This window comes from Ailuropoda melanoleuca, chromosome 9, assembly GCF_002007445.2.
Source record: "Ailuropoda melanoleuca isolate Jingjing chromosome 9, ASM200744v2, whole genome shotgun sequence".
Taxonomy (NCBI): domain Eukaryota; kingdom Metazoa; phylum Chordata; class Mammalia; order Carnivora; family Ursidae; genus Ailuropoda; species Ailuropoda melanoleuca.
In genome coordinates, this window is record NC_048226.1 from 451,342 (window position 1) to 475,577 (window position 24,236).

The 24,236-nt window shown below is 59.1% G+C and overlaps 1 protein-coding gene across 1 annotated transcript in view; it reads right to left on the bottom strand.

Annotated features, from left to right (window-relative positions):
- The window catches only part of ADAMTS7 (ADAM metallopeptidase with thrombospondin type 1 motif 7), a 42,316-nt gene that overhangs the window by 8,110 nt on the left and 9,970 nt on the right, over window positions 1-24,236 (bottom strand). Inside the window, exons 4-16 of the mRNA XM_034668877.1 lie at window positions 23,352-23,551; window positions 18,670-18,753; window positions 18,263-18,387; window positions 17,400-17,549; window positions 16,137-16,280; window positions 6,718-6,862; window positions 6,087-6,179; window positions 5,618-5,763; window positions 4,333-4,502; window positions 3,993-4,126; window positions 3,067-3,187; window positions 1,854-2,098; window positions 1,495-1,636 (exon numbers count right to left, since the gene is read on the bottom strand). Coding sequence (XP_034524768.1) covers window positions 1,495-1,636; window positions 1,854-2,098; window positions 3,067-3,187; window positions 3,993-4,126; window positions 4,333-4,502; window positions 5,618-5,763; window positions 6,087-6,179; window positions 6,718-6,862; window positions 16,137-16,280; window positions 17,400-17,549; window positions 18,263-18,387; window positions 18,670-18,753; window positions 23,352-23,551 — 1,899 coding nt within the window. The remainder of the gene's footprint in view (window positions 1-1,494; window positions 1,637-1,853; window positions 2,099-3,066; window positions 3,188-3,992; window positions 4,127-4,332; window positions 4,503-5,617; window positions 5,764-6,086; window positions 6,180-6,717; window positions 6,863-16,136; window positions 16,281-17,399; window positions 17,550-18,262; window positions 18,388-18,669; window positions 18,754-23,351; window positions 23,552-24,236) is intronic.

The following is a 24,236-nucleotide window of genomic DNA, read 5'->3' on the forward strand; positions in this document are numbered from 1 at the left end:
CAGGGAGTGAGGACACCATGGGGTCATGCAAATCCAACCCCTCCCGGCAGGACCTGCCCCAGAGCCCATGATACCTTTGTCACTGTTCCTGTCCCTCTGCCACCGCCTGCCTCTGGGCCTTGCACGGCTGTGCTCCTCACCTTCGCCATGCACCCCCACCCCCTCTCCAGCAGCAGGACCCCCTCTAGCAGGCTCTGCCTTCACCCCTGCTTCCCTCACAGCCCCGAAGAGTGGATCCCCTCAGCCTGAGCATCCCAGCTCCCATCCACTCCTCCCTTCCCACCGACAGAATGCCGGGTCTGTGCAAGGTGACCACGGACCCTGCTGAAACCCCCACCGTAGTGCCCGGGCATCGAGGGAGGTTTGGGACACAGTCCTGCCAGGGAGAAGAGGGCACAAGTCCCCCCCCGGGGTCAGCCCCTGGCTCCTTCTTCTTCCTGCTTGGACCACAAGAGGCTGGGAGGGGGCCACCTAGACAGGCGTAAGGGGGACTCACTGATGGGAGGAAAGTCCTGGGTCCCTAGGGGCACCCAGGCCATCCTGCCAGCATGGACTCTGCCCCCCTGGGCCTTCCTATTGCTGGGGGCAAACAGCCGTGAGCTGCTGCAGCCCGCAGGGACCGGGAGCCGCACTCACGGCTCAGCACGCCCCTGCCCCGTCCACCTGCAAGGCCGTCACTTCGCGGGAAGACAAGTCCCCAGCGTCCGGTGTGCCCAGAGATTCACCTTCACGTTTGTAAATTTAGAGATGCTTACATGGGACAGGATGCTTTCAACAGCTTCTGAAGATTTCTGCCAAGGTTGGGGGGCTGGTTTTCATCTTATTAAACTAGCACTTTTTGGGAACGTTCAAACGTCCGTCCCAGATTCCTGAGGCCGAGCTCCCTGGACGTTACGGAGCCACAGGGTGCAGGGAGAGTTAGGAAAGTCCTTACACGTGTCACACAGGCCACTGGGTACAGAGGCTCACAGTTGGGGTGGGGACAAGCATGTTGTCCTGGCTCCGTCCTCCCTGGGGAAGCCCCTCCTGGGGGCCGCAGCCGGGGGGGAGGGGCAGGAGGTTCCCCAGTCCGTCTGCAACCGAGGCTGGAGGCGGGAAGGAGCCGGTGCTCAAGGGGCTCAGGTCAGGCTCTGGGAGCATGAAGGGGTCAGTCTCCAGCACAGAGCAGAAACAGGTGTGAGGCCAGCAGGGGCGGTGCAGTGAGAACAAAGGGCGGGGTGGCGGGTGCCTCTCTGGGGGCAGAAGGCCAGCGCCGAGGCATAGCGAGCACTGCCCGTGTGCCAGGCATGGTGCTGGCCTCGTCCCTATGCCCAGGGGACCTGAGATATGGCTCTCAGCGGCCCCACTCTAGACACAGGGCCACAGGGGTCCGGAGGGCAGCACTCCAAGCTCGTGGGGGCTCGCCAAGCAGCAGGGAGCTGGAGGTGGAGGCCGGGCACTGCTGCCCAGATCCAGGCCCTGTTGGGCCGCAGCTGTGCCCGCCCCGGTCCTCACCTGTGCCACAGGTGACCGTGCACTTGGTCCAGGGCCCATAGCGCCAGGAGAACTCGGACGGCTCGACCTGGCTGTGGCCATCTGCCTCCCTCTGGATGGTGTACTCATAGCGCACCCCGGGATTGCTCTCCTGGAACAGCAGCTGGCGGGGGCGGGGGCGGGCCGTGAGCAGAAGGTGCGCCCTCCACCCACCCAGGACCTGCGACCCCGAGCAGCCATCCCCCAAGGAGCCGACCCAGCCTCCTCTGGGACCTGGGCTACACCGCGGCAGAGGCCCCAGGGCTGTGTTCGGACGGGGCGGGGGCTGGATCCCGCAGGCCCCGCCCCACTCCCCAACCCAAGACGCGGGACGCGGGCACCTGGATCCAGACAGGCTCGCTGGTGGGGCCGGGGGACGTGAGCTTCTCCCAGTTGCCGGTGCGCGTGTACGTGAAGGTGGTGCCGGCCACCTGGTAGTCCCCGTTCCACTGGATGGTCCAGCCCCCGTTCAGGAAGTACTTCTCGGGGTTCTCGCTGCGCAGGGCCAGGAAGTTGGCGGCCTCAGCCACTTCCTCGATGCGGATCTCACGGGCACCGGCCGGGATCAGCCCCACATCCACATAGCCTGTGGCCAGGGGTTGTGCGGAGGGTGAGGGGGTCGGCCGTCCCCTCTCTTCCCCCTCTCCGCCCGGCTGCTGATGGCAGATTCCACCATGAGCTCAAGGTTCTGAGCTCCCCAAAAGGCAGAGGCTTCCCTTGGTCCTAGGTCCCCTAAACCTCAGAAGCGTTCCTCAAATCCTGCCACCGTGACCCATGCCTCTTTACCCCTCTCCTGGAGACCTGGGCTGGTGTCTGTGTCACCAGCCAGGGCCCTTCCCCTGGGACGCTGTCCTCGCTGCCAGCCGCTCTGTCCTTTCACAGACTCCACGCGCTTTACCCTGGGACACGGGTACTGCTGTCACCCATTTGACAGATAGGGAGACTGAGGCCCAGGGAGCCGAGGTAGCATGCCCAAGGGCTCTGTTGGGGGCTGGGCATCCTGGCCCGGTACGCAGGGCCTACGGCAGCCCCACCCTCACGGTCTCCAGACAGATGCGCCTCCAGCTCTTTCCTCCCAGTGCGACGCCTCTCCCACGTCACCCGAGTCTTTCGTGATTCAGCTAAACTGCCACCTCCTCCAGAAGTCCCCGCTGACCTCCCCAGGTCGGGACCTCCTACTGCAGTGCTCTCAGCCTGCTGGGCCTCCCACACTAAACGCTTCACCCACCCGTCAGACTGTGAGCTCCGGGCCACGGCGCCCTCCTCACCCAGCACACGGTCGGCACTCAAGCAACGCATATGAAACAGAGCCAGGGGTGTGGGAGTGGACCTGGGGTCGCTGAAGCCTCCCAAGAAGGGAGGAGCCCTCTGAAAGGGGCTATCAGCCAACCCGGGGTCCCAGGCAGGAGGACGCCGTCTGAAGAGGTCTCTACACCGGCCAGGACCAGGCTGGGCAGCTTCCCTGCTTCCCATCTCCAGCCTGGGTGGGAACCCTGAGGGCAAGGAGGGGACGCCAAGTTAAGAGCACCCCCAGCCAGGGGCCCCAGCACGTACCCAGGCCCTCAGACTCCTCAAAGGTCCTGTTCACGGTGTGGCAGGTGGAGCCGTTGCCGTGGCACACGCCACAGCGGTCCTCGACGGCACCGGAGTCGATCTGGAAGTCACAGCCCACGTTCTGGAACACACAGGAGGGAGGCCCTAGTGCCGGCCACCAGCCCCCCTGGCCCCAGCCGCCAGGGTCTGCCAGGGGAGGGAGGAGAGGCCTCCGGGCTCCAGGCCTGCCCGCCAGTCGTGCCCTCTGACCTCAGGTGGGCCCCTCCGCCTCTCCAAGCGCACTTCCCCAGCGTGAAGCGGGGCGTCCGTCTGTGCCGTAAAGCCACGTGAAGCAGTGGCGTGAGGCACGAGAGGGCAAGTTTTGTGCGGAGTGACAGCAGGCGGGGGCACGGGCGTGCCAGGGGTGGCTGCCCCACGTGGACAGGAGACTCCCAGAAACAGGGATCCACGTCAACGGCCCAGGCGAGCACCTCCCTGCTGCTCTGGTGACCCAGAGGCTGTGCGGGGCAGAGTGGCCAGGGACACGGGGAGGGAGGAGCGGCCACCGCAGTGACCTCGCTGAACCCCAGCACAAGGACGCAGGAACGGCCGCCCTCTCTAGTGCAGAAGGAGCCGCTGCCCGGGGTCATGGCCGCCGCAGGAGGCCAAGCCACGCCTGGGCGCCAGCTTCCTGGCAGGTGCCGTGCGGTGCAGGCCGAGGCTCAGAGGCTTGGACGGGGCAGGGAGGGGGTGAGAAGGTCCGTGGCGCAGAGGCTGGGCGTGAGGCCCTCCTGTGAGGAGCTCCGGCGCCAGCAGGGGTGGGGGTCTCTGCTGACAGTACGGCAGAGCTGGGAAGCCCACGGTACAGCCTGGAGGGCCGGGGCCGGAGGGGAGGCGGGGGGCCCGGGGCAGCCAGCGTGGGAGACCCTCTCCCGGCTCAGGCACACCTTGCAAATGCCGTTGATGCAGAGGTCGTGGCCGGACTGGCCCTGGTAGCAGGGGGTGCCGTCGATCACGGCATCCCGCAGCTTCTCAGCAAAGTATTCGTTGGTGGGGCGGCAGTGCAGCTCACAGGGGTTCACTGGGGGCCCAAGTGGAGGAGCCATGAGGACAAGCAGGGCGGGAGGCGGGGCGGTCCCAGGAAGACGGCGGCCAGCGGGAGGCCCCCGGGCCCTGGCTCTCGGCCAGGCTGCAAGCTGGGGAGTTGGGGGGGGGCTGGGGTGGGTAACCTGAGGCCCCCAGGCCCTGTCCCGGGGGCTTCCGTGTCCCGTGGGTGGCAGGACTCACCGTAGTTGACCACGGGCACCCACGTGTGCAGCTGGCCCTTGTAAAGCATGGCGTCAAAGCGGCTGCACTGGACCTGGCGGAAGGAGGGGCGGCCGGGGGGGCAGGCCTGCAGGTTGCACAGGCGGAAACGCTTCCGCTCGCCCACACAGTACTTGCCCTTGTATTTGGGCCTGCAGGGAGAGCCGGGTGGGGCTGAGTGAGCACACAGTGAGTGCCGACTGTATACCTGGGTCCAGGAGCAGGCCCTCGGACTGACTCCGGAGACCCCAACGCCCGCCCACCCTCTGGCTCTGGCCCAGACCCTCTCCCTGTCTGTGAGGATCTACAGGACAGTGGCATCAGGAAGCTAGCTCTGCCCCCACCCTGCAGTGCTCCCCCGGGCAAATCTTCAGCCCCCTCTGGGCTCCAGTTTGCTCGCCTGTAAAACAGGGCTGGGGCTGCCCCTGCAGAGCGCTGCTGGGAGCCTGTGACCAGCCGGGGACAGGGTTGACACTGCCCAAGGGGCAGCTCCCAGTGTCCCGAGGACCCCACGTGTCTGCACACTCGTTCCTGGTGGCAGCCCTCAAGCCAGCCCAGACCAGGACTGCCGAGCACAGGGCCCTAGACAGGTCTGGTTCCAAGTCCCGTGCCTGCCAGGGCAGCCTCGCGAAGAGGCCTTGTCCGAAGGAGCAGAAAGCTCCTCGGGCCGCACTTCGGCTGGCTCCCCATCTCCTGAATCTCCAGACCAACCTTTATAGGTGGGGAAACTGAGGCCCAGAGAGGTGAAGTCACTAGCCCTGGGGCATACAACTGTCCCCTCTCATCTCAGACCCACAGGCGCATCCAATGCCAGTAAGTGACTCCTTGCTAAGCCCTTTCCATGGACTAGTTGCGGGTTTTCATGCTTCAGCTCTGCTAGGGGGAACCCTACAGTCACCCCAGAGTACGGTTCCCCTGGAAAGTGAGACCTAGAGGAGGGGTGGAAAGGGGATTTGAACCCTGATCCAACCAAGGTCCAGGATTTAAGCTCCTGCCTCCTTCCAGCCAGTTACTGTGCTGCTGGACCTTGCTGTTCCCCTCTCTGCAATGGGGCCAGCACCGGGGACCCTGCCTGCCTCCGGATGAACCTCCAGTGATTCAAGGAGGCATGGTCTGGGCACGGTCTGGGCACGGTCTGGGCACGGTCTCTATGGGGACACTTGGGAGCACAAGGAAGCTGGGACAGAGCCAGGCTCTCCGCGGTGAACTGACTCTGCTCAGGGCGCCCAGTCCAACCTGTCCCTGGTGCCCCCAGACCTGCACTCACACGGGCTGCGTGCACTGCCGCTCAGAGCTCTTCACACCCACGCCACAGCTCCGGGAGCAGACAGACCAGGCGCTCCAGCCGGACCAGCCGCCGTCCACAGCCTCAGGCTGGAAGCTCACGGACACGCACTCCCCGTTCAGACACCACTAAGACAGACGGGGGTGGAAACGCCACCCGGTCCCACCAGTCATCCCCGGTGGGACCAAGGAGTCAGGAGGCCCCCTCCCAGTCCCCCAAGACCCAGGCCCCACAGTGGAGCAGAGCAGGGAGTACAACGGAACCCCTGTGCTGACCTTCTGCAGATCGGCCAGCGGCACCACGTCCGCGCTGCAGACGGGCCCAGGGCCGGAGAAGCTGGGGCTCTGCTAGGAGCTTGAGTCGGTCTGAACCAGGCAGCCTCCAGAGCAAGGGCACAGCGAAAGCCGGGCCTCTCCCCGCCACCTCCACAGCAGGGGCGCGGCACCCCTACCTTGCTTTCCCCACAGCTGGTGCCATCCACGGCTGAGTCCAGCTTGGAGTGACAGGTGGTCCCCACGGAGCACCAGAGTGTGTGGCACACGTTCTGCAAGGAGGACCCGGGCCATACTCTCACCCCTCCCTGGGGCTCTGGGGGTGGAGGGGGGATTGCAGATAGGACTCCCAGTGGGCCCCTCCCATCTTCCCCCAACAATGTGGTGCTAGGGGTGCCCAGCCCTGGGGCTTGCCGCTCAGAGCAGTCTCTAGCCCCGCCCACACCTCAGCCCCGCCCACACCTCTCAGCCCCGCCCACTCGCCCAGAAAGACACCCCCCACCACCACCACAAGCCTGGGGACTCCCTAACAGGCTGATGGCCTTCACCTCAGGCGACCTCCCCCAGGTCCATGCAGCATAGCTTCTGTTTTGCCTTTTATAACCCAGCCCTGGGAGCTGAGGGCCTTGCCCAAAGCCACAGTCCGCAAAGGGTCCACCAAGAAACCAGACCTGCGACTGCGGGGACCCGGCGGTACCAGATCCCACAGGCCGTGGTGTCTGCCAGGCACCCCGTACAGGATGAGCCCAGACCAGCGGGCGCTGCAGGCTGGGGAGGCAGCCCCCTGCCCCACGAGCACCCCGCACTCACATCCATGTTGTCACAGAACGCAGAGTGGGCCCCGTACTGCAGGCGGCACTGGTGGCCCACGTCATAGAGGACCCCAGGTGGCACGGAGGGGAAGTCGATGACATCCTTGCTGGGAGAATCATCCAAGCACAGGCCCCACCCTCGGCTGCAGAGAGCACAGGAGGACGGGTCAAGGGGGACAGCCTGAGAGACCCACCGGGGAGGCCTCAGAGAGGAGGGCAGGGGAGGCTAGGGCACAGAGCACTGAACCTGTAGGACCCCAGCCTCCCTGCTCTCACAGCCCACCTCCAACCCCCAACCTGGCATTCGGGGTGCTCCCACTCACTCCCCTTCACCTCCAGGCACTCTGGATGGCTAAACAATGCACCCCCCCCTCCCCCTGCAATGCTCTGCACATACTGTGAAAACTCTCTCCGGCTCAGCCGTCCCCTGCCCTGAGTCCATGCAGCCTCCTCCCCTCAGCACAGGCCGGGCCACCGCACTCAGGGTCTGAAGACCATCAGCTCACAGCTGATACGGCAGCTCGCCTCTGTCGGCCCCACCCCAGGCTGAGATCTAGGGTCTCTGGCGGGGACAACAGCCCAGGAGGGCCGGGGACAGCCCTGCCTGCCTTCTGCCAGCCTTCCCTGGCAGGGCAGGGGACCCACACCAGCAGGCAGGGAGTACGGAGGCAGAAGGGCCCTGCGGAGGGCATCCCAGGCCTGGCTCCAGCCCACTTCTGCCAGTGCATCCCTCCATGGACCCCTGTGCACAGCTATTGCCCCTGGGGGCCAGTGCCCATCCCGTTGCCGGGGCCAGGCCCCGCATGTTGACCAACCAGCCCAGGGCTCACTGCTGTCCTGTAGGAATCAGAGAAGTGTCCGGGGACCTCCCACAGGGCAGTGGCTGGAGAGAGCTGAGGTTGGGGGCCATGGGTAGTTGCCCGAGGCAGGGTAGGGGGAGGCAGAAACCTCTTTGTCCAGTTTGGGGTGCTTGAGGGTGGCTGGTAGCAGGTAGGGGGGCCAGATGAGCAGGGGATCCTGGTTAGAGTCAGAAGGGCAGAGGCGATGGGTGCTGGGGTTTGACAGGGAGGCGTAGAGCAGACACCACAGGACGGGGACAGGCCAAAGAAGACGGGAGCAGGCCAGCACATGGGCCAGCGTGGGGGGGGAGCTGGTCAGCCTCTGGGATCCTGGAGTTCCAATTTCAGAGGGGAGCTGTGGGGCCCAGGGTGGCATGGGTGTCTGTGGGGTTTCCTGAGGCCCCCAGCTCCACCCAGAGCTGCAGGGGACTGCCCCCCCCCCAAAATCACCTGGACCACCTACGCTAGTGGAAATGGGCGCTGGCAAATAAGCAGCCCTCTGCCCTGGACAATCACATGCCAGGTCCTCAGTTGCCTCTCAAACGCCTGTCCCCTCTCCGTAAACACGCAGGGCCCAAGGCTCAGTGGCACTCGCCCTGGGCCACACCCATAAGCCTGACCTCAAATAAGTTCACAACCACGGCAGCTGAGCCCTGGCAGAGAGAGAGGCGCCTTCCAACCACTGGCCTGGCCCTTGGGGCCAAGTATCAGCCTGGGGGGGGGGGGCAGGGTCACCCTGGCCCTGGAGCTCCTTCTTAACTACAGTTTAAGACACGGGCTAGGCAGGCTAGCTCACCCCTCTGACTCAGACCCAGACTGGGGGCTCCTCCAGCTCGGAGTCTGCCCTGCCTCCGTGCCACCCCAGCAGCCCCATGGTCACTTCTGGCCTTTGTCTCCTGGCTGGAACTTGCCATGTGTCATGTCCTGTGGGCCCGGCAGCTGAGTGACAACAGCCTATCTGACCCATCCTGTATGTGTGTGAGAAGCCGGGGGCACTGGGGGGCCCCACGCAGGACCCGCCACCAAAATCAGGGCCCTACTCAGGCCCAAGCACTAACGGGGAGTCGGCACCTCATACTCTCCTCTCAGCCACGCGGCCTTGGGCCATCGCTCCAGAGACCTGGGCGACCTCATCGCGGAGCCTGAGGCTGCCTGAGGGACCCCGAGCTACGGAGGTAGAAATAGCAGCCTGTACTTGGGAAAGTCACACGGGCAGCGGCCGCCAGCCCTTCCTTCCTCCGGCCGGCTCACCGCCAGGCCCCTGACGCTGCTGACACATGCCCAGCACTATCTGCAGAGCCCGCGGGGCCTCCCGTCCGTCCGGGAGGGAAAGCAAGGAGCCCAGGAAACACGTCCTGAGCCCCCCACTGGGCATCTGTCACTCTGTCCCGACCCTATTTGGGTGGAGCCCGTCCTCCCCCAGCAGGGAGACGAAGGGTGAGGGGCTGGAGGACAGGCTGGTACCACACCTCCCACCTGAGGCCCCCCTCTCCTTCCCCCTTTCCTGGCCTCCAGGATGGAAGGGCAGGAGGTGAGCCCCAGACCACCCCGGCTGCCAACTGCCTCTCTCTGGCCTTTGCCCTCACGCAGCCCCCCTCTCACCCCCCCCCCAAGGCCACCCCAGCAGGCTCTGCCCGTTCTCCCCGCCCTCGCCCTCGGCCCAGGCCCCCAGCCAAGGCCCTCTTGCATTCCAGCATCTGAAAGAGCACAGAGACGCTGTGTGTGTGTCCGTCCTGGAGGCAGGGTGCAGGGCGGCTCCCTGGGTGGGGACAGCTGGGAACAGGCCCTGGGGGTGTTGCAGGGGTGGCTCATTTTCCAGCCCATTCCCTTCTTCTCTGCCCCCAGCTGGGGCAGGAGACACGCCCTTGGGATTTTTCCAGGCCTGCTCCACTTGCCCAGGCTCCAGCACGGGTTCGCATCCACCTCGCCCACTTAGAAGCAGTGGTGACCGGCGCCCAGCTCTGAATGCGAACGGTGTGGTCGGCAATGGGCTGAACACTCACAGCTATCCGCCAGGCAGCCCGTCAGGAGCCTCGTGGAACGTGTCTGCCAACACGAGCAAAAGCCGAGGCCAGAGTCCAGGCCCTAACCATCACCCACAACTCCTCTCTGCCTCCGCCCCCCGCCCCTCAGCCATCCCTCCACCATCCCTCCACCGTCAGAGGCCAGAGTCCCTGCTCACACCCACAGCGGACATGCTCATGTCCCCACTTAAACCCACAGTAATGGACTTCTAGAAAAACATGGCAGACTGAGCTCCACGCCCTCCCAGTGTTGAGGGAGCAGAAGGCTGGCTGAAGACAAAGCATATGCTGACACCCTGCACCCCCCTCCCCCTGGGATGTACCTGACTTCCTCAGGCACTCCTGGCTGCCCTAAAGGACAAAGAAACAGTTAACCTATAGAGACCACACTTGTTTAAGACTCCCTCAGTTTACAAAGGTGTTAGCGATTTACAAGAACCAAGCATTTCTATCACTAACCTAGTTTCCAGAAGGGAATGTAAATACAACTAAATGTCTTAAACCCTGCAGGCGATAGACAGATACTTCTAGGAATCCAGAAGTTCCCAACTATCTTAAAGTTAATGCCTTGCTAGAGGGCAAAACAACTTAACTGGACAATGGCAAGGCCTCCCGTGTCTTGTGAATCTTCTTTAACATATGAAAATCCTCTTGAAAACTCCCTTTTTCCTTTCCTCCCCCAACCCCATAGTATACAACAGCCACCTCTCACAACCCGGGGCAGCAGCTCTTTCTGCCCACGGGTCCTGTCCCCGTGCTTTAATAAACCACCAATTTTGCACCAAAGGCATCTCAAGAATTCTTTCTCGGTCATCGGCTCCGGGCTCCACCCCACTGAACCTCACCGATATTTCACAACGTCATCACCAGAACCCCACTAGGATGACATTAAAAGAAGAAACAAGGACACAGGGCAAGGGGGAAGGTGATGAGGACAGATGACAAATGTCAGCAAAATTCTGGAAGCTGGAAAGCAGATGGTCAATTAGTAGCTGAGCTGATGGGACAGTGAGAGCCATAAGCCAAGTCCTACAGGGAGAAAGTACCCAGAAGCAGAACCCGAGAAAGGCTCGGGCTTAAGGCCCAGGGAGCCGCGGAGGCCAGGGCGCCAGCCAGTAGGGCAGGGGACTGGAGACATCAGACTCCACCTCCGCTCCCCAACCATGTGGCCAGGTGATGGCCACCTCCCTGCCTACAGAGACCCAGGGCTCGCTCTCCAAAGAGGGTGAACCAGTGGATCTGGCCCAGGGACACCCACGGAGGGCCCTACAGAGAAGGGAACAAATGGAAGTCTACACAGGGAAGGGTGGGAAACCACCAAGGCCTTTCCCCACCTGGGTGCCAGGATGCCACAGCCAGACTTATACCTTCCAGGACAAGATGAGAGTGTCTCTGGGGAAAGAGAACCACTCCAGAAAGGGCCCTAGGTGCTGATATCTGAAGACCTCCCAAAGACACAGCCCTGTCCCAGCCAGTCCCTGGTCACAGACTCAAAAATCCTGCCCGGTCCACAAGCCTGCCAACTGGTATCTTGGTGCCTCTTCCTGCGTGTGACAGGAAGCAGAACTGGTCAAAGCAGAACCTTTGACATGAAATATTTTTTAAAATTAAGGAAAGGGGGCACCTGGGTGCCTCAGTTGGTTACGCATCTGCCTTCGGCTCAGGTCATGATCCCAGGGTGAGCCCCACATCGGGCTCCCTACTCAGTAGGGAGCCTGTTTCTCCCTCTGCCCCTCCCCCAGCTCGTGCTCTTTCTCTCTCTCTCACTCAAATAAATAAAATCTTAAAAAATAAATAAATAAAACTAAAGGAAATAAAGATATTGCAGGGAGCAGAAGAAAAAAGTTTAACCCGTATAAGGAATAACCTCAGGAAGAGACGAGAGGAAACCACGACTGTGGAAACATAATAAAAAGGAGTATTTAGTGAACAAGGAAGTTCAGGAAGTTGAAAGTATAGAAGAAACTTAATAGAAGGATGAATATAAGGATGTCATCCAGAAAATAGAGATAAAAACCAGTAAAAAAAACAAAAACAGAAACAAAAAAACCCATAAGGTAAGAACATGAGAGAACAGCTGAATGGTGAGAGTTCCAGAGGAGAAAATACAAATTATCGAATAACGCGAGAACGTTTTCAGAAAGGACATGGGTTTTTAGGGAAAAAGCATCCACCAGGTCTAAATAAGCAAGAAAAATCTCAAAAAGACGACCTAATCACCTCACATGTGAAGAAGCCAGTAGGAGAACAAAGAAAACCCCAAACCAGCAGAAGGAAGGAAAGAATAATGATCAGAGCAGAAATCAATGAAACAGAAACTAAAAAACAGACCAGATCAATGAAACCAGGAGCTAGTTCATTAAAAAGATCAACAAAATAGATAAATCTTTACCCGGACTCATCAAAACAATAGAGAGAGGAGACAGAGCGAGGAGGCAGGAGAGAAGGACCGCAAAAAAAATCAGAGATGAAAGATGAGAAATACAAAGGATTGTAATGATGAAAAACTATGTATCAACACACTGAACAACATGGAAGAGATGGATAAATTCCTAGAAATATATAACTTCCCAAAACAAAATCAGAAATTAATAGAAAACTTAAACCAGCAATGAAACTGAATCAATAATCAAAACTCCCAACACACAGAAGTCCAGGACTGGATGGCTTCACAGGTGAATTCTACCAAACATTTAAACAGTTAATACCTATTCTTCTCAGACTACTCCAAAAAATAGAAAAGAAACTTCCAAATTCATTCTGAGGCCCGCATTAATTACCCTGATACCAAAACCAAACAAAGACCCCACTAAAAAAAGAGAATTACCGGTCAATATCCCTGCTTAACATAGATGCAAAAATTCTCAATAAAATACCAGCAATCTGGATCCAACAACACATTTAAAAAATCATTCACCAGGATCAAGTGGGATTTATTCCCGGGTTGCAAGTTTCACAATTCAATCAATGTGATACATCACATGAGTAAGAGAAAAGATAAAAACCACATGATCCTTTCAAAAGACACAGAAAAACCATTTGACAAAGTACAACATCCATTCATGATAAAAACCCTCAACAAAGCAGTTTCAGATTAGAGGGAAGATACCTCAACATAATAAAGGCCACATATGAAAAATTCACAGCCAACATCATACTCAATGATAAAACACTGAGAGCTTTTCCTCTAAGATCAGGAAGAAGACAAAAATGTCCACTCTCGCCACTTGTACAAAACATAGCACTGGAAGTCCTAGCCACAGCAATCAGACAAGAAAAATAAATAAAAGGCAACCAAATAGGCAAGGAAGAAGTAAAACTTTCACTATTTATAGAAAACCCTCAAGACTCCACTGAAAAACTACTAGAACTGATAAATGAATTCAATCAATCTCAGGCTACAAACTCAACATACAGAAGTCTATTGCATCTTCATACACTAATAGTGAAGCAGCAAAAGAGAAACTAAGAAAACAATCCCATTTACAATTCCACCAAAAAAAATCGAGAACCTAGGAATAAACTTAGCCAACAAGGAAAAAGGTCTGCACTCTGAAAACTATAAAATATTGATGAAAAAAACTGAAGATGACACAAAGAAATGGAAAAACATTCCATACTCATGGGTTAGAAGAAGAAAAATTAGTGAAATGTCCATAGTACCCAAAGCAATCTACAGATTTAATGCAATCCCTATTAAAACACCAACAGCATTTTTCACAGAGTTACAAACAATATGTATGGAACCACAAAAGACCCCAAATAGCCAAAGCAAGCTTGAAAAAGAAAAGCAAAGTTGGAGGCATCACAATTCTGGATTTCGAGATATACTACAAAACTGTAGGAGTGAAAACACTATGGTACTGGCACAAACACAGACACATAGATCAATGGAACAGGAAAGAAAGCCCAGAAACAAACCCACAATTATATGGCCAATTCATCTTCGACAAAGGAGGTAAGAATATCCAATGGAAAAAAGACAGTCTCTTCAACAAATGGTGTTGGGAAAATTGGACAGCCACATGCAGAAGAATGAAACTGGACCGCTTTCTTACACCCTACACAAAAATAAACTGAAAATGGATTAAGGACCTAAACGTGACACATGAAACCATAAAAATAAAAAAAATAGCACAAGCAGTAATTTCTCTGACATCGGCCTTAGCAACTTTTTTCTAGATCTGTCTCCGGCAAGGGAAACAAGCAAAAATAAACTATTGGGACGACATCAAAATAAAAAGCTTCTGCACAGCGAAGGAAACCATCAACAAAACTAAAAGGCAACCTATGGAATGGGAGAAGGTATTTACAAACAACATATCCAATAAAGGGTTAGTATCCAAGACATATAAAGAACTGCTATAACTCAACACCCAAAACAAATAATCCAACTAAAAATGGGCAGAACAGACGTTTCTCCAAAGAAGACATACACATGACTAACAGACACATGAAAAGACAACATCACTCATCATCAGGGAAATACAATTCATAAAACTACAATGAGATCCCACCGCACACCAGGCAGAATGGCTAAAATCAACAACACAAGGAACAAGAGATGTTGGCGAGGACGCAGGGAAACGGGAACCCTCTTATACTGTTGGTGGGAATGCAAGCTGGTGCAGCCATTCTGGAAAATAGTGTGGAGGTTCCTCAAAAAGTTAAATACAGAACTACCCTATATTCCAGCAATTGCTCTAGTAGGTATTTAGCCAAAGAATACAGAAACACTAACTTAAGGGGCACCTGCACCTGTGTTTACCGCAACTTTATCTACAATGGCCAAGACATGGAAGCAGCCCAGGTGTCCATCGATAGATGAATGGATGAAGAAGATGTGGTATATACACAATGGAGTATTACTCAGCCATCAGAAAGAATGAAATCTTGCCATTTACAATGACATGGATGGAACTACAGGGTATTATGCTAAGCAAAATAAGAGAAAGACAACATATGATTTCACTCATATGTAGAATTTAAGAAAGAAAACAGATAAAGCAGGGGAAAAGAGAGAGAGAGAGAGAGAGACAAACCAAGAAACAGACTCTTAACTCTAGAGAACACACTGCCGGTCACCAGAGAGGAGGAGGGTAGGGGATAGGGGAGACAGGGGATGAGGATGAAGGAGAGCACTTGTGATGAGCACAGGGTGATGTAGGCGAGTGTTGAATCACTGAATTGTACACCTGAAATTAATATTACACTGCACGTCAACTTTACTGGAATTAAACAAAAAAAGAAAGGCTTCCACCAAGTACCCTCCAAAATAAAAACAGATCAAGGCACAATCACCGTAAGAGAGAGAAAAAGAGAAAGAAAAGCTTCCAGATGTTTTAGGACGTCACAGACAGAGGCCCGGGAGTGAGACTGCAATGGGACTTCTCAGTGGCAATATTAGGAGCTAGAGGACAATGGGGAAAAAGCCTTTGAAACACTGAGGGAGGGAGACGTCTGGCTCAAAGTTGATATCAAATCCAACTACCAATCAGGTGCGAGGGTAAAATGAAGACGCTATCAAACAAGCAAACCCCTTACGTCCACGCACCTTTTCTCAGAAAGCTACTTCAGGATGTGCTCCACCAAAACAAAGCAGCATCCCCTCCAAACTCAGCAGCAGGATGACCCCACAGGACGTTAGGACAGGCCTAAAAAGCACCCAGTCTACACCGGGGCAGAGGACAGAGGCCACGCTGTCCCCTGGAACCACAGCTTGTTGAGGTGCAAAAAGAAGGCAATGATGTGTCAAGAAACAAACAACCAAAAGCTGTGTGGTCCTTCATTATTGGTATTACTTCCTCGTCTCAGCCAAACACATGCCGGAAGCCAGGAGGCAGAAGGGGACATGGGGTGACCCCCAGACCCTTCTCCCTTCAGACTTTGCTACTGGCTAGCAAGCCGAAAGCGGGGAGTGCTGGCAGAATGCACACATACTGAGAAGGAGAATACACCCCGTCTACCCTTGGGCAGGTTTCTACTGTTCTGGTAAACAGGAGCTATGAAATCCGCTTGTGGCATTTTGGTGACTCACACAGGAGTTCAATCCTCTTAGACTTGCATTTATAGCTGGTGCACAAAATAAAGGTCAAGTGTCAATCTGCGCTAATAATTCAAATTTTTAAATTTTTCTTTGCTTACAACATTAAATAACAAATAAAAAACACTAACAAATTAAGAGGATGTAAAAGAAAGGAAAAACTTTAGTTTTGGCCTCTTTAACGGCAATTTTCCCTGGACTCCACTGGCCACGTGGCCAGTCCTGTGCCCCGTCTGGTTTCCTTCCCATCCCAAGCCCAAGGTTCGCATCCCCACCCCGGACCCATGGTCCCCAAGACCCCACTCGGTCCCACCTTCCCGACGCCCTCAGCTCCCTTGTGTCTCAGCCCCCGCTGCTGTATGGGAGTGCCACTCCTCTCCCCCGGCATGTGTGCCCACTCTTACTGGCTGTCAGACACAGCTCCGACGGCCTCCCCTTCCAGCCTGGGGAGACCGCTCCCAGCTCCACCTGCTGCCCTCCGTGCCCCCCTCCCCCCCGGGGCAGGGCTTACTCCAGGAACCTGGTGATGTACTCGCGGCTGCAGCGGGACCAGGTGAGGGGGGCGGTGTCGTACAGGAGCTGTGGAGACATGATGAAAGGCTGTTTCCCAACGGGCTCGCAGTCATTGCCGCTTCCATCATGCTGAATGCCAAAGCTGTGTGAGAGCACAGGCCGCAGGGGCGGGTGAGCCGCGGGAGGCTGCCAGCCCGCCCCTTCCTGCCGGCCTGCACAGTGCGAATCCACTAAACCACTGTGTGGCCTCGGAAAGGTAAACCCCTCTGGGAGCCTCGGCCTCCCTGACCTACAATGTGGGTGGGACAGCTGTGCTCCCTGAGCCCTCCTCCAGGGACAACTGCCTGAGCACCTGCAGGGTGCTGGCACCCAGCAAGGTCTGACAACGGTCGTCGGCCCAAGGCTGTGAGCTGGAGTAAAGGGCCACCCTATCCCAAAAGAGTTCTCAAGACATCCTCCTTGGAAAGGAGACGAGAAAAATTACACTGGCCTGGCACTTACTTTCAATGTGCCAGGCGCCGTGCTATGCCCTTGCAGAAACCCTATCTCTCTGTGTCCTCAGAACTGCCCCGGGGGCTCAGAGAGCTCAGGACCCGGCCGAGGGAACACAGAGAATGGCCGATTCGGGGCAGCGTGCTCTTTCTACCACCACAGGCAGCTTCAAGGCCCTGCACCCTGTCAGTCAAGGAGCCCCGAGCGTGTAAACCATGACCCCCCCCAAACCTCTGAGCAGAAGGCCCGGCTATGGGCCCACCCTCACCGCAGCCTGGCGGTCTGAGGTGCTGCCCCATCGGCCAGCCCGACGGCCTGGGCCCAGCTGGCTCAGGGCACCGGCCCCGCACAGGCGTGTCCGCTGGAGCGAGCCTTGAGCATCCCTGACCCCAGCCCCCTGGACCAACACGGAACACACAAAGGTCCCGAGAGGGCAGAGCGCTCGCCTGGGGTAACAAGCAATCAGCAATACAGGTGTGGCGGGACCAAGGGTCAAAATGCAAGCACGGAGAGCAACGTGGAGGGACCACTCAAGACCCGTGCTGACTTTCTAGCCATGCCAACCCCACTTCACACAGGACTCTCCCCGAGCCAGCCCCAGGGGTACCCGGGTGGGCCTCTCCCCACTGGACAGGAGAGCAGCCTGGCTGTGGGGACATGCAGGGACAGCACATATGGCCAGGCCAGGGGCGGGCTCCCTTCCCTGGGACCCGGGGCTCCCCGCTGGGGAGGTGGAGCTGGGCTGTTGGGGTGGCCGCGGGAGGAGTACCTGTGTCCGAGCTCGTGGGCCACGGTGACGGCCAGGGGCAGCCCCGTGTCCTCGTTGATGTTACAGCTGCGGTGAGGCTGGCACATGCCCACCACGTGGGACAGGCCCAGCGTCTCGCAGGGTTGGTTCCTGGACCCGCATAGGTCCTTCCTGCATGTGCAGAGAGAGGCGGCCCTCAGGCTGACCTGGCCCGGTGCCAGGCCCCCCGGAGCCCAGATCGAGCCAGCACCAGCAAGGAGGGCGGCCCTCCCCTCCCACCCAGACAGCCTGCCGGCACCATGGCCATGCAGGGGCAGGGCCCTCACGCACACAGGACACCCGTTTGGGCCTGGGGAGCAGCCCCGAGCAGGACTTTGGTTCCTGTCCCAGGGAGGGTGCCGAGAGGTACTCCCGGAGCCCCGCAGAGGGAGAACCGTGAAGGACCGCCTCCAGCAGACCTGCACTTCTCCAAGGTGGGGGGAGGGGTTGGCGGCTGAGCGGCAGCTTAGGCCGCCCAACGGGGACACGGGGACTCCTTCCAACAGAACTGCCGCGTATCCAGACTGCGGGGCGGACACGGGGACTCACACGTGTGATGAAGTGTGTAAAGCACACGTGCACAGGAATTCCAGCTGGGGACAGCTGGGGAAGCGTGAGCAGCTCTGTGCACTGGACCAGGGTCGGTGTCCTGGTCGTGGGCTCGCGCTCTAGGAGGCCAGACGTGAGCCCTGGGGCAGTGGGCACAGGCGTAGGGAGTCTGGCATTCCTGACTGCTCCAGGAGAACCCACAGGCATTTCAGGATAGAAAGATGTCCCCGAGCGCTGACGGGATCCCGTCTCCAGCCTCCCACCATCTGGGGCCCCGCGCACCCCCCAGCCGGCACCTGGTGAGCAGGATGGCGGTGTCGTGGTGCAGCGGGTGGTCATCCCCCTTCGTGTTGATGTTCTTCTGCCACTTGCAGAAGCTAATCAGAGTGTCGTCTGCGTGGTGTGTGATCTTCAGGTCTTCCTGGGCCAACAGAGCACAGTGGTCACTGGCGCCTCCCCTGAGCCCCAAGGGGCCACGACCCACCCCCCATACGGACGCAGGACACCGAGGCCCAGGGAGGCAGCAGGAGAACGAGCCAGGCCTGACCACCCCTCCCACAGGAACACCCGGGGGGACCGGAGAGAAGGCTGGCCAGGGACTGGGGGGTGGAGGGTGCCCTGCCCGGGACGAGGAAGCTCACGGCGCCCTTCCGCACGGGGCAGGTCCGGGGACGGGGCAGCGTGAGGCCACGTTGTCTCTCACCTCCTCCTCCTCCAGCAGGACCAGGCGCACGACGGTGACGTGGATGGGGTTCCCGATGCTGGGGTCATGAAACAGGCCAGCCACCTGCCCGAGAGATGGGGTCGGGCTGCCACCCTGCCCGGAGGGCGCAGACAGCCACCTCCGACCCACCTGGAGCACGCACACCCACACGCACACACGCGTCCCCAGCCTGGCAACAACAGTCTGCACATACACCAACCCAGGCCGGGCCTGAGCACCAGCGTGGGATCTGCTCCCCTGGCTCGCAACCCAAATGCTGGCTTCTCGGCCCACCCCAGGCCCTTCTTTGCCGGCTGTCCTCAGCTGGGACGGCCTTGCAGCCTCCTCCTGCCCTGGGGACGCCAAGACCAGCATCCCAGGAGGGAGCCCTCCCACGAAGTGGGAGACCTGGGCAGAACCAAGAGAGGGGATGGGGACAGGTGCAGGCCCCCGGAGTCTCCCCACTGCCCTGCTGTCCCATGGGGCAGGTATGCATGAGTCTCCGAGGCCCCGTGGTTACACAGGGCACCCCCCTCAGTCCCGGGAGAGAAGGCCACCCCAAAGATGGCCGGTGCATCACGGTGCAGGGAAAGCGATCTTCTCTTTGAGAACTCCCTCAGGACAAGGAAGAGGCCAGCCCACGACCGGGGACAGGCGTCAGGTTCCCCGCAGGTGGAGATGGCAGGACACGCACTTACAAGTTGGCTTCTAACAATTCCATCAAGAAAAATAACATTCAAACAGGAACGGACAAAACACACACTTCAAAAGAGCGCCAGAGGCCTTGATAACGGGGACGAATAGCACTTTGAGAACCCAAGGTCAGGAACAGGGGAGACAAGCAGGGCTGCCGTGGGCCCCCGTCCACCTCTGTGCACGGGCCGGAAGCCCGGGGGTGCCCCTGTGCGCCGCCTCCTCCCACATCAACCCATTCTGCCCCCTCCAGCTTCCCTGCGTCCACCTCCAAGGCCACCACCCAGGCTGAGGGGCCAGCACGTCCTGTCTGGCCGGCTGTGGAGATCTCTCAGCAGTGTCCCCACGTACCCTGCCCACCTACAGCCCCATGGCCACCTGCCACTGAAATGCAAGCCCAGTCACACAGCGCCCTTGCTCAGAGCAGTAAGCGGGCCTTCCCGTCCGCAGGGTGAGGACAAAGTCCCAGTCCCGACCCACACGCTGACCGCCTCTCTTGTCCTCACTCCCTGGGTCCGACTACTCTGGCCTGCTCAGAATCCCTTGAGCGTCCCTACCGCAGGGCCTCTGCAGATGCTGTGTCCTCAGCCTGGAATACCCTTCCTCTCATCCTTGCCCAGTCACGTCCCCCCCCCTTACCAGCTCTCAACCCCCCAGCACATCTTCCGGGGAGCCTTCCTTCCACCGGCCACTCCCAAAGCACCATGAACTTGTCCTTCCTAGCAGCCCTCCGCTGACCTGCACGTTCCTCAGGATGATGGTGTCACTGACGTCGCTCTCCTGGGCCAGACCCAAGCTCCACGCAGGCTGCGTCTGTGTGGGCTCCCTCTGACAGCCCAGTGACCCACCTAGTGCCTGACACACGACAGGCTCTCAAGAAATAGCCGAACGAATGAATCTTGGGTGCTCGCTAAGTATTTTCAATGCACTATCTCGTTTTAAAGTAGTGGAAAATGAGAAAGATCAGAACAAGTCTTTCCTGGACGAGAGACAGGTGGATTTGGCAGCAGGTCCCAGCAAAGTGGGTCTGGATGGTGGGAAAGCCCGAGTTTCTGCTAAGACCTGTCCCGACAGCCGGCCCCTGTATCCCGAGTGAGCGCGGGGGCAGCTCCATCCACGTCCCTTAGCACGTGGCACCTCTGCCTCCAAGAAGCACGAGGACAAAGCAGACACCGGAGGCTCCGGAGGGAGCAGAGTCGGAACTCGCTGACCCGCTCAACAGAGAGGGTCTGCCAACGGCCTGAGGTCACCATTCAACTGGATAACTGGTCCCCAGGAAGCCCAGCCCTCCTCTGCTGCAGGCCTGGACAGCAAGCCCGGGTGCACGGTGCGTGAATGATCTGGGGGTTACAGGGGACCACAAGCTTCTGAGCCGACCATATGACACGAGCTGCTCATAAAGGGCCAGTGTCCTCAGACAGCGTAAACAGAACTAGGGATGCAAAGTGCGGCAGGTGGGGAACTTGTCTCATGAAGCCTCGTGCAGACCCAGCTGAGCTCCCAGACCCACATGTGGGTCTGGCACAAAGACAGTGACGAACTGTCCGAGGCCCTCAGAGTGACGCTGCCTTGCAGCAGGCTGTGGGGCTGGAGGCCAGGGGCTCTTGGGCGGACACGTACCAAGCCCAACAGGAACAGTCCTTGTATGGCGCGTCCTACCTGCAGTGTCCTGTTTGATGGTCTCACTTCTCACGTAGGCGTAACTACCCCCATTTACGGGTGGAGCGACTGAGGCTCCAAGGGAGGGTTAATCTGGGATCAGAACCAGGTGTGACCCAAAGCCCCTGCTCTTCTTGACTTTGGAAAATGCCGTCTGTCCAGTTGTAGGGATTCTCAATGCTTATTAGCTCTGAAGGCTCTGAGAAGTCCCGCAGTAAACAAGTCTGTGTTCCTTTTTGTTAACCCGTTGCCAAACTTCTTCAACAGTGGCGTCTTTTTTCACAGAACACTTACTAGCATCCCTTGGAATAAGTCCTCCCCAGAACGTTCTTTGAGAAATGTTACAGTGAGCTAGAGTTTCCCATGCGCGGGACCCTGTTCTTACATGAGCGTTCAACGAACACGCATCTGCTCCAGAGGGACACAGGGTAAGCTCTCCCCACCTCCACCGCTCTGCTCCCCCACCCTTCTAAGCAAGCTCTGGCACCACAGCCTCCCGGCTGCCCATCTCTGGCACACAGTGGGGCTCTGGAGGCATATGCCGATCTGAGCTCCAGCCCCAGCCTTGCCACTAACCAGCTGTGCGACTGTGAACAAGTCCCTAGGCCTCTCTGAACCTTTGTTCCCTCCCCTATAAAACAGTGGTGAGGCTGAGGCAAGGCAGTCACTGTGGGACAACGGACAAGCAGCTGCTCGCGAGGCTGTCTGTGCCCCCCATGTCCCTGCCACCTCCCCAGGTGTCAGGCACTGTGAGGCTCCTGGGCGGGCCCCTCTGTCCTGACCGATGCTGGACTTGCCAGCTCAGGAAAGCCTGATACAGTCCAGAGCAGGTGAGTGAGAGTGCCAGACCCCTCCTCCAGGATGGGGTCACACAGGGAATGCCTGGGTCCTGTGCGCCTGGACAGGGAGGCAGGAAGGGGCCAGGCCCCGGGGCCATGGCTGACCCGTCCCCCAGGGAATGTCACGGGAGAGCCTGGAGGGCTCAGCACCTGGCCTACAGGGAACACCCAGGAAAGGTGAGGGGAAATGAATGGCCAGCGGCTACAGCCAAGCTCCCAGGCCTCTGTTGGGCTGAGCCCTGAGACGGGAGGACGGCCCTGTGACCTCAGAACCTGGCCTTTCTCGTCCTCCCCTCCTCCGGGGGGGCCAGGCCCTGCTGTCTGTCAACAGTCCCCCAAACCCTGGCCTGTAGAGGGTCCCCCTGCTGGGCAGACAGAGGCCGCACAGAGGCTTGGCTGGGCTCTGAGTCTCCCGGGCCAGGCGGGAGGTGGAGCCTCTTACCCCGTGAGGTGCAGGGAGCCGAAGGATGGTATCAGGCAGGAGCGGGCCCAGAGCTGAGCGTGCTGGTGAGGCCGGAGCAGTGGGGGCGCGGGGACCACGGAGAGACGCCCCTCCTGTCCCGGAGCCCCCGCCTCACCACTAGAAGTGGGCGGACAGGCGGTGGATGTCTCAGGACTGCAGGAAGGGAAGGGCTGGTGCAGGGGAAGCAGCCGGCTCTGGCCTGGGCACGCAGAGCACACACCCTCAGTCACCCAGGACAGCGGGGCCATGTGGCGGTGGCCTGCTAAGGCTGGGGCACAGATCTTTCCTGCCTGGGGCTACCACAGGGAGGGAGTGGCCGGCACCACAGGCAGTCCTGGGATCACCAGCTCCGGCCAGCCACAGGGCACCAAGGGAGACCGGACGCCTGGGCTCCCACCCGGCTCTGCCCTGCCTCACTCGCTGTGTGACCTGAGCGACTCACTCACCCTCTCACAGCCTACTTTTCTCAACCGGCAAGTGGGGCCCAGGTCAGAAGGACAAGCCTCAGCTACTATCATCATGCCCAGTTCACAGATGAGCAAACTGAGGCTCAGACAGGTCAAGTGTTGTCTGCAGTCAGCAGCTGGTGGACTGCAAAACTGGACAGACCCTTTGAACTCTCACGAATGCTGGTGTCACAGGCAGGGGCCGCTCTGACTGGACACTTCCATGTCCCCGGCACAAAGGACAAAGGTTTGCTTAGACCAGCGTGAATGAACCAACCCGACTACGGGCTCCCCCAGTTAGGTGTGGGACCGTAGCTGTACCCCCCCACTGCCACCGCCTGCCTCCACTCCCCCTGCTCTGTCCCGGCGGCTCCTCCCCAAAGCCAGCGGAGCCAGTGAGGGGCTGACACCCGGCCCCCCAAGGCCCTGCCCCCAGCCCGGCTCTCTCCTGGTGACTCCCCCCCAGCCCGGCCTGCCCCACCTGGACTCCAGAGCTGGACGCTGTTCCTCCTGCCCAGGCCTGGGGTCCAGCCCGCTGGTGGCCCTCACCTCACCACCCACCGCCACCCCGCACAGCCTCACCATGTTCATAATGGTCAGCACGTAGGTCTCGACTTGGGGCTGCCCGTGGTACTCCACCATTTTGGCGTCGGCGACCACCAGGGTCTCCACCCACTTCTCTCTGCTGACCGAGCGCTGGTGGAGCCGCCGCGGGCGCTGCCGCCGCCGCTGCCGCTGCCGCTGTTCCCAACGCTCCCGCTGCACCTCCGGCTCCGAGGACGCTGCGGGCCCCAGGTGGGGTGGGGGTTAGCGGCCGGCCCAGGGCGCGCGTCTCCAGGGCCTCCGCTCAGCAGCCAGGGCGGCCAGGGCAGCGGCGCGGGGCTCCCACTGCGGCTCTGCCCCAGACCTGCGTTGTGTGACCCTGCCCCGGTCACTGCCCTCCTCTGACCCGGAGCATCCCCGACTATAAATAGGAATCAGCTAGGGAGCCTCGGAGGTGCCCTTGGAGCGCGATGAAAGGGTAGATATGAACGCAGCACGGAGCTCCGGGCCCCTACCTCCCCATGCTGTCCGCAGACGTTGACGGATCCCAGCACAGGGGGACCCCAGGGCCCGAACCCCCGCCCCGAGGCCGTCCCCACTGGAGACCTGCTCCACTGTGTCAGGCTGCCCCAGGCAGAGGAGGACGCACATCCATGAAGCCAAGAGGACTGAGGCCCAAAGCGCGGGTCTAGATGCCTGTTCCAACGAATGGAGGCCTTGAGCTGTGGCAGCTTCTGAGGCCGGCATGCTGGCCGAGTGGGGCCCAGACCCCAGCAGCCCTTGGTGGGTGCTCCTTGCCTGTACTGGCCAGCGATGTGGCCGCTCTGCAGGGAGGTGCTGGAGCTAGGTCCCCAGTAATGGGTCAGCGGCTCTGGGCTGGGCCCAGAGTGGGGAAGGGAGGGAGGTTCCTGCCTCGCTGCCCTG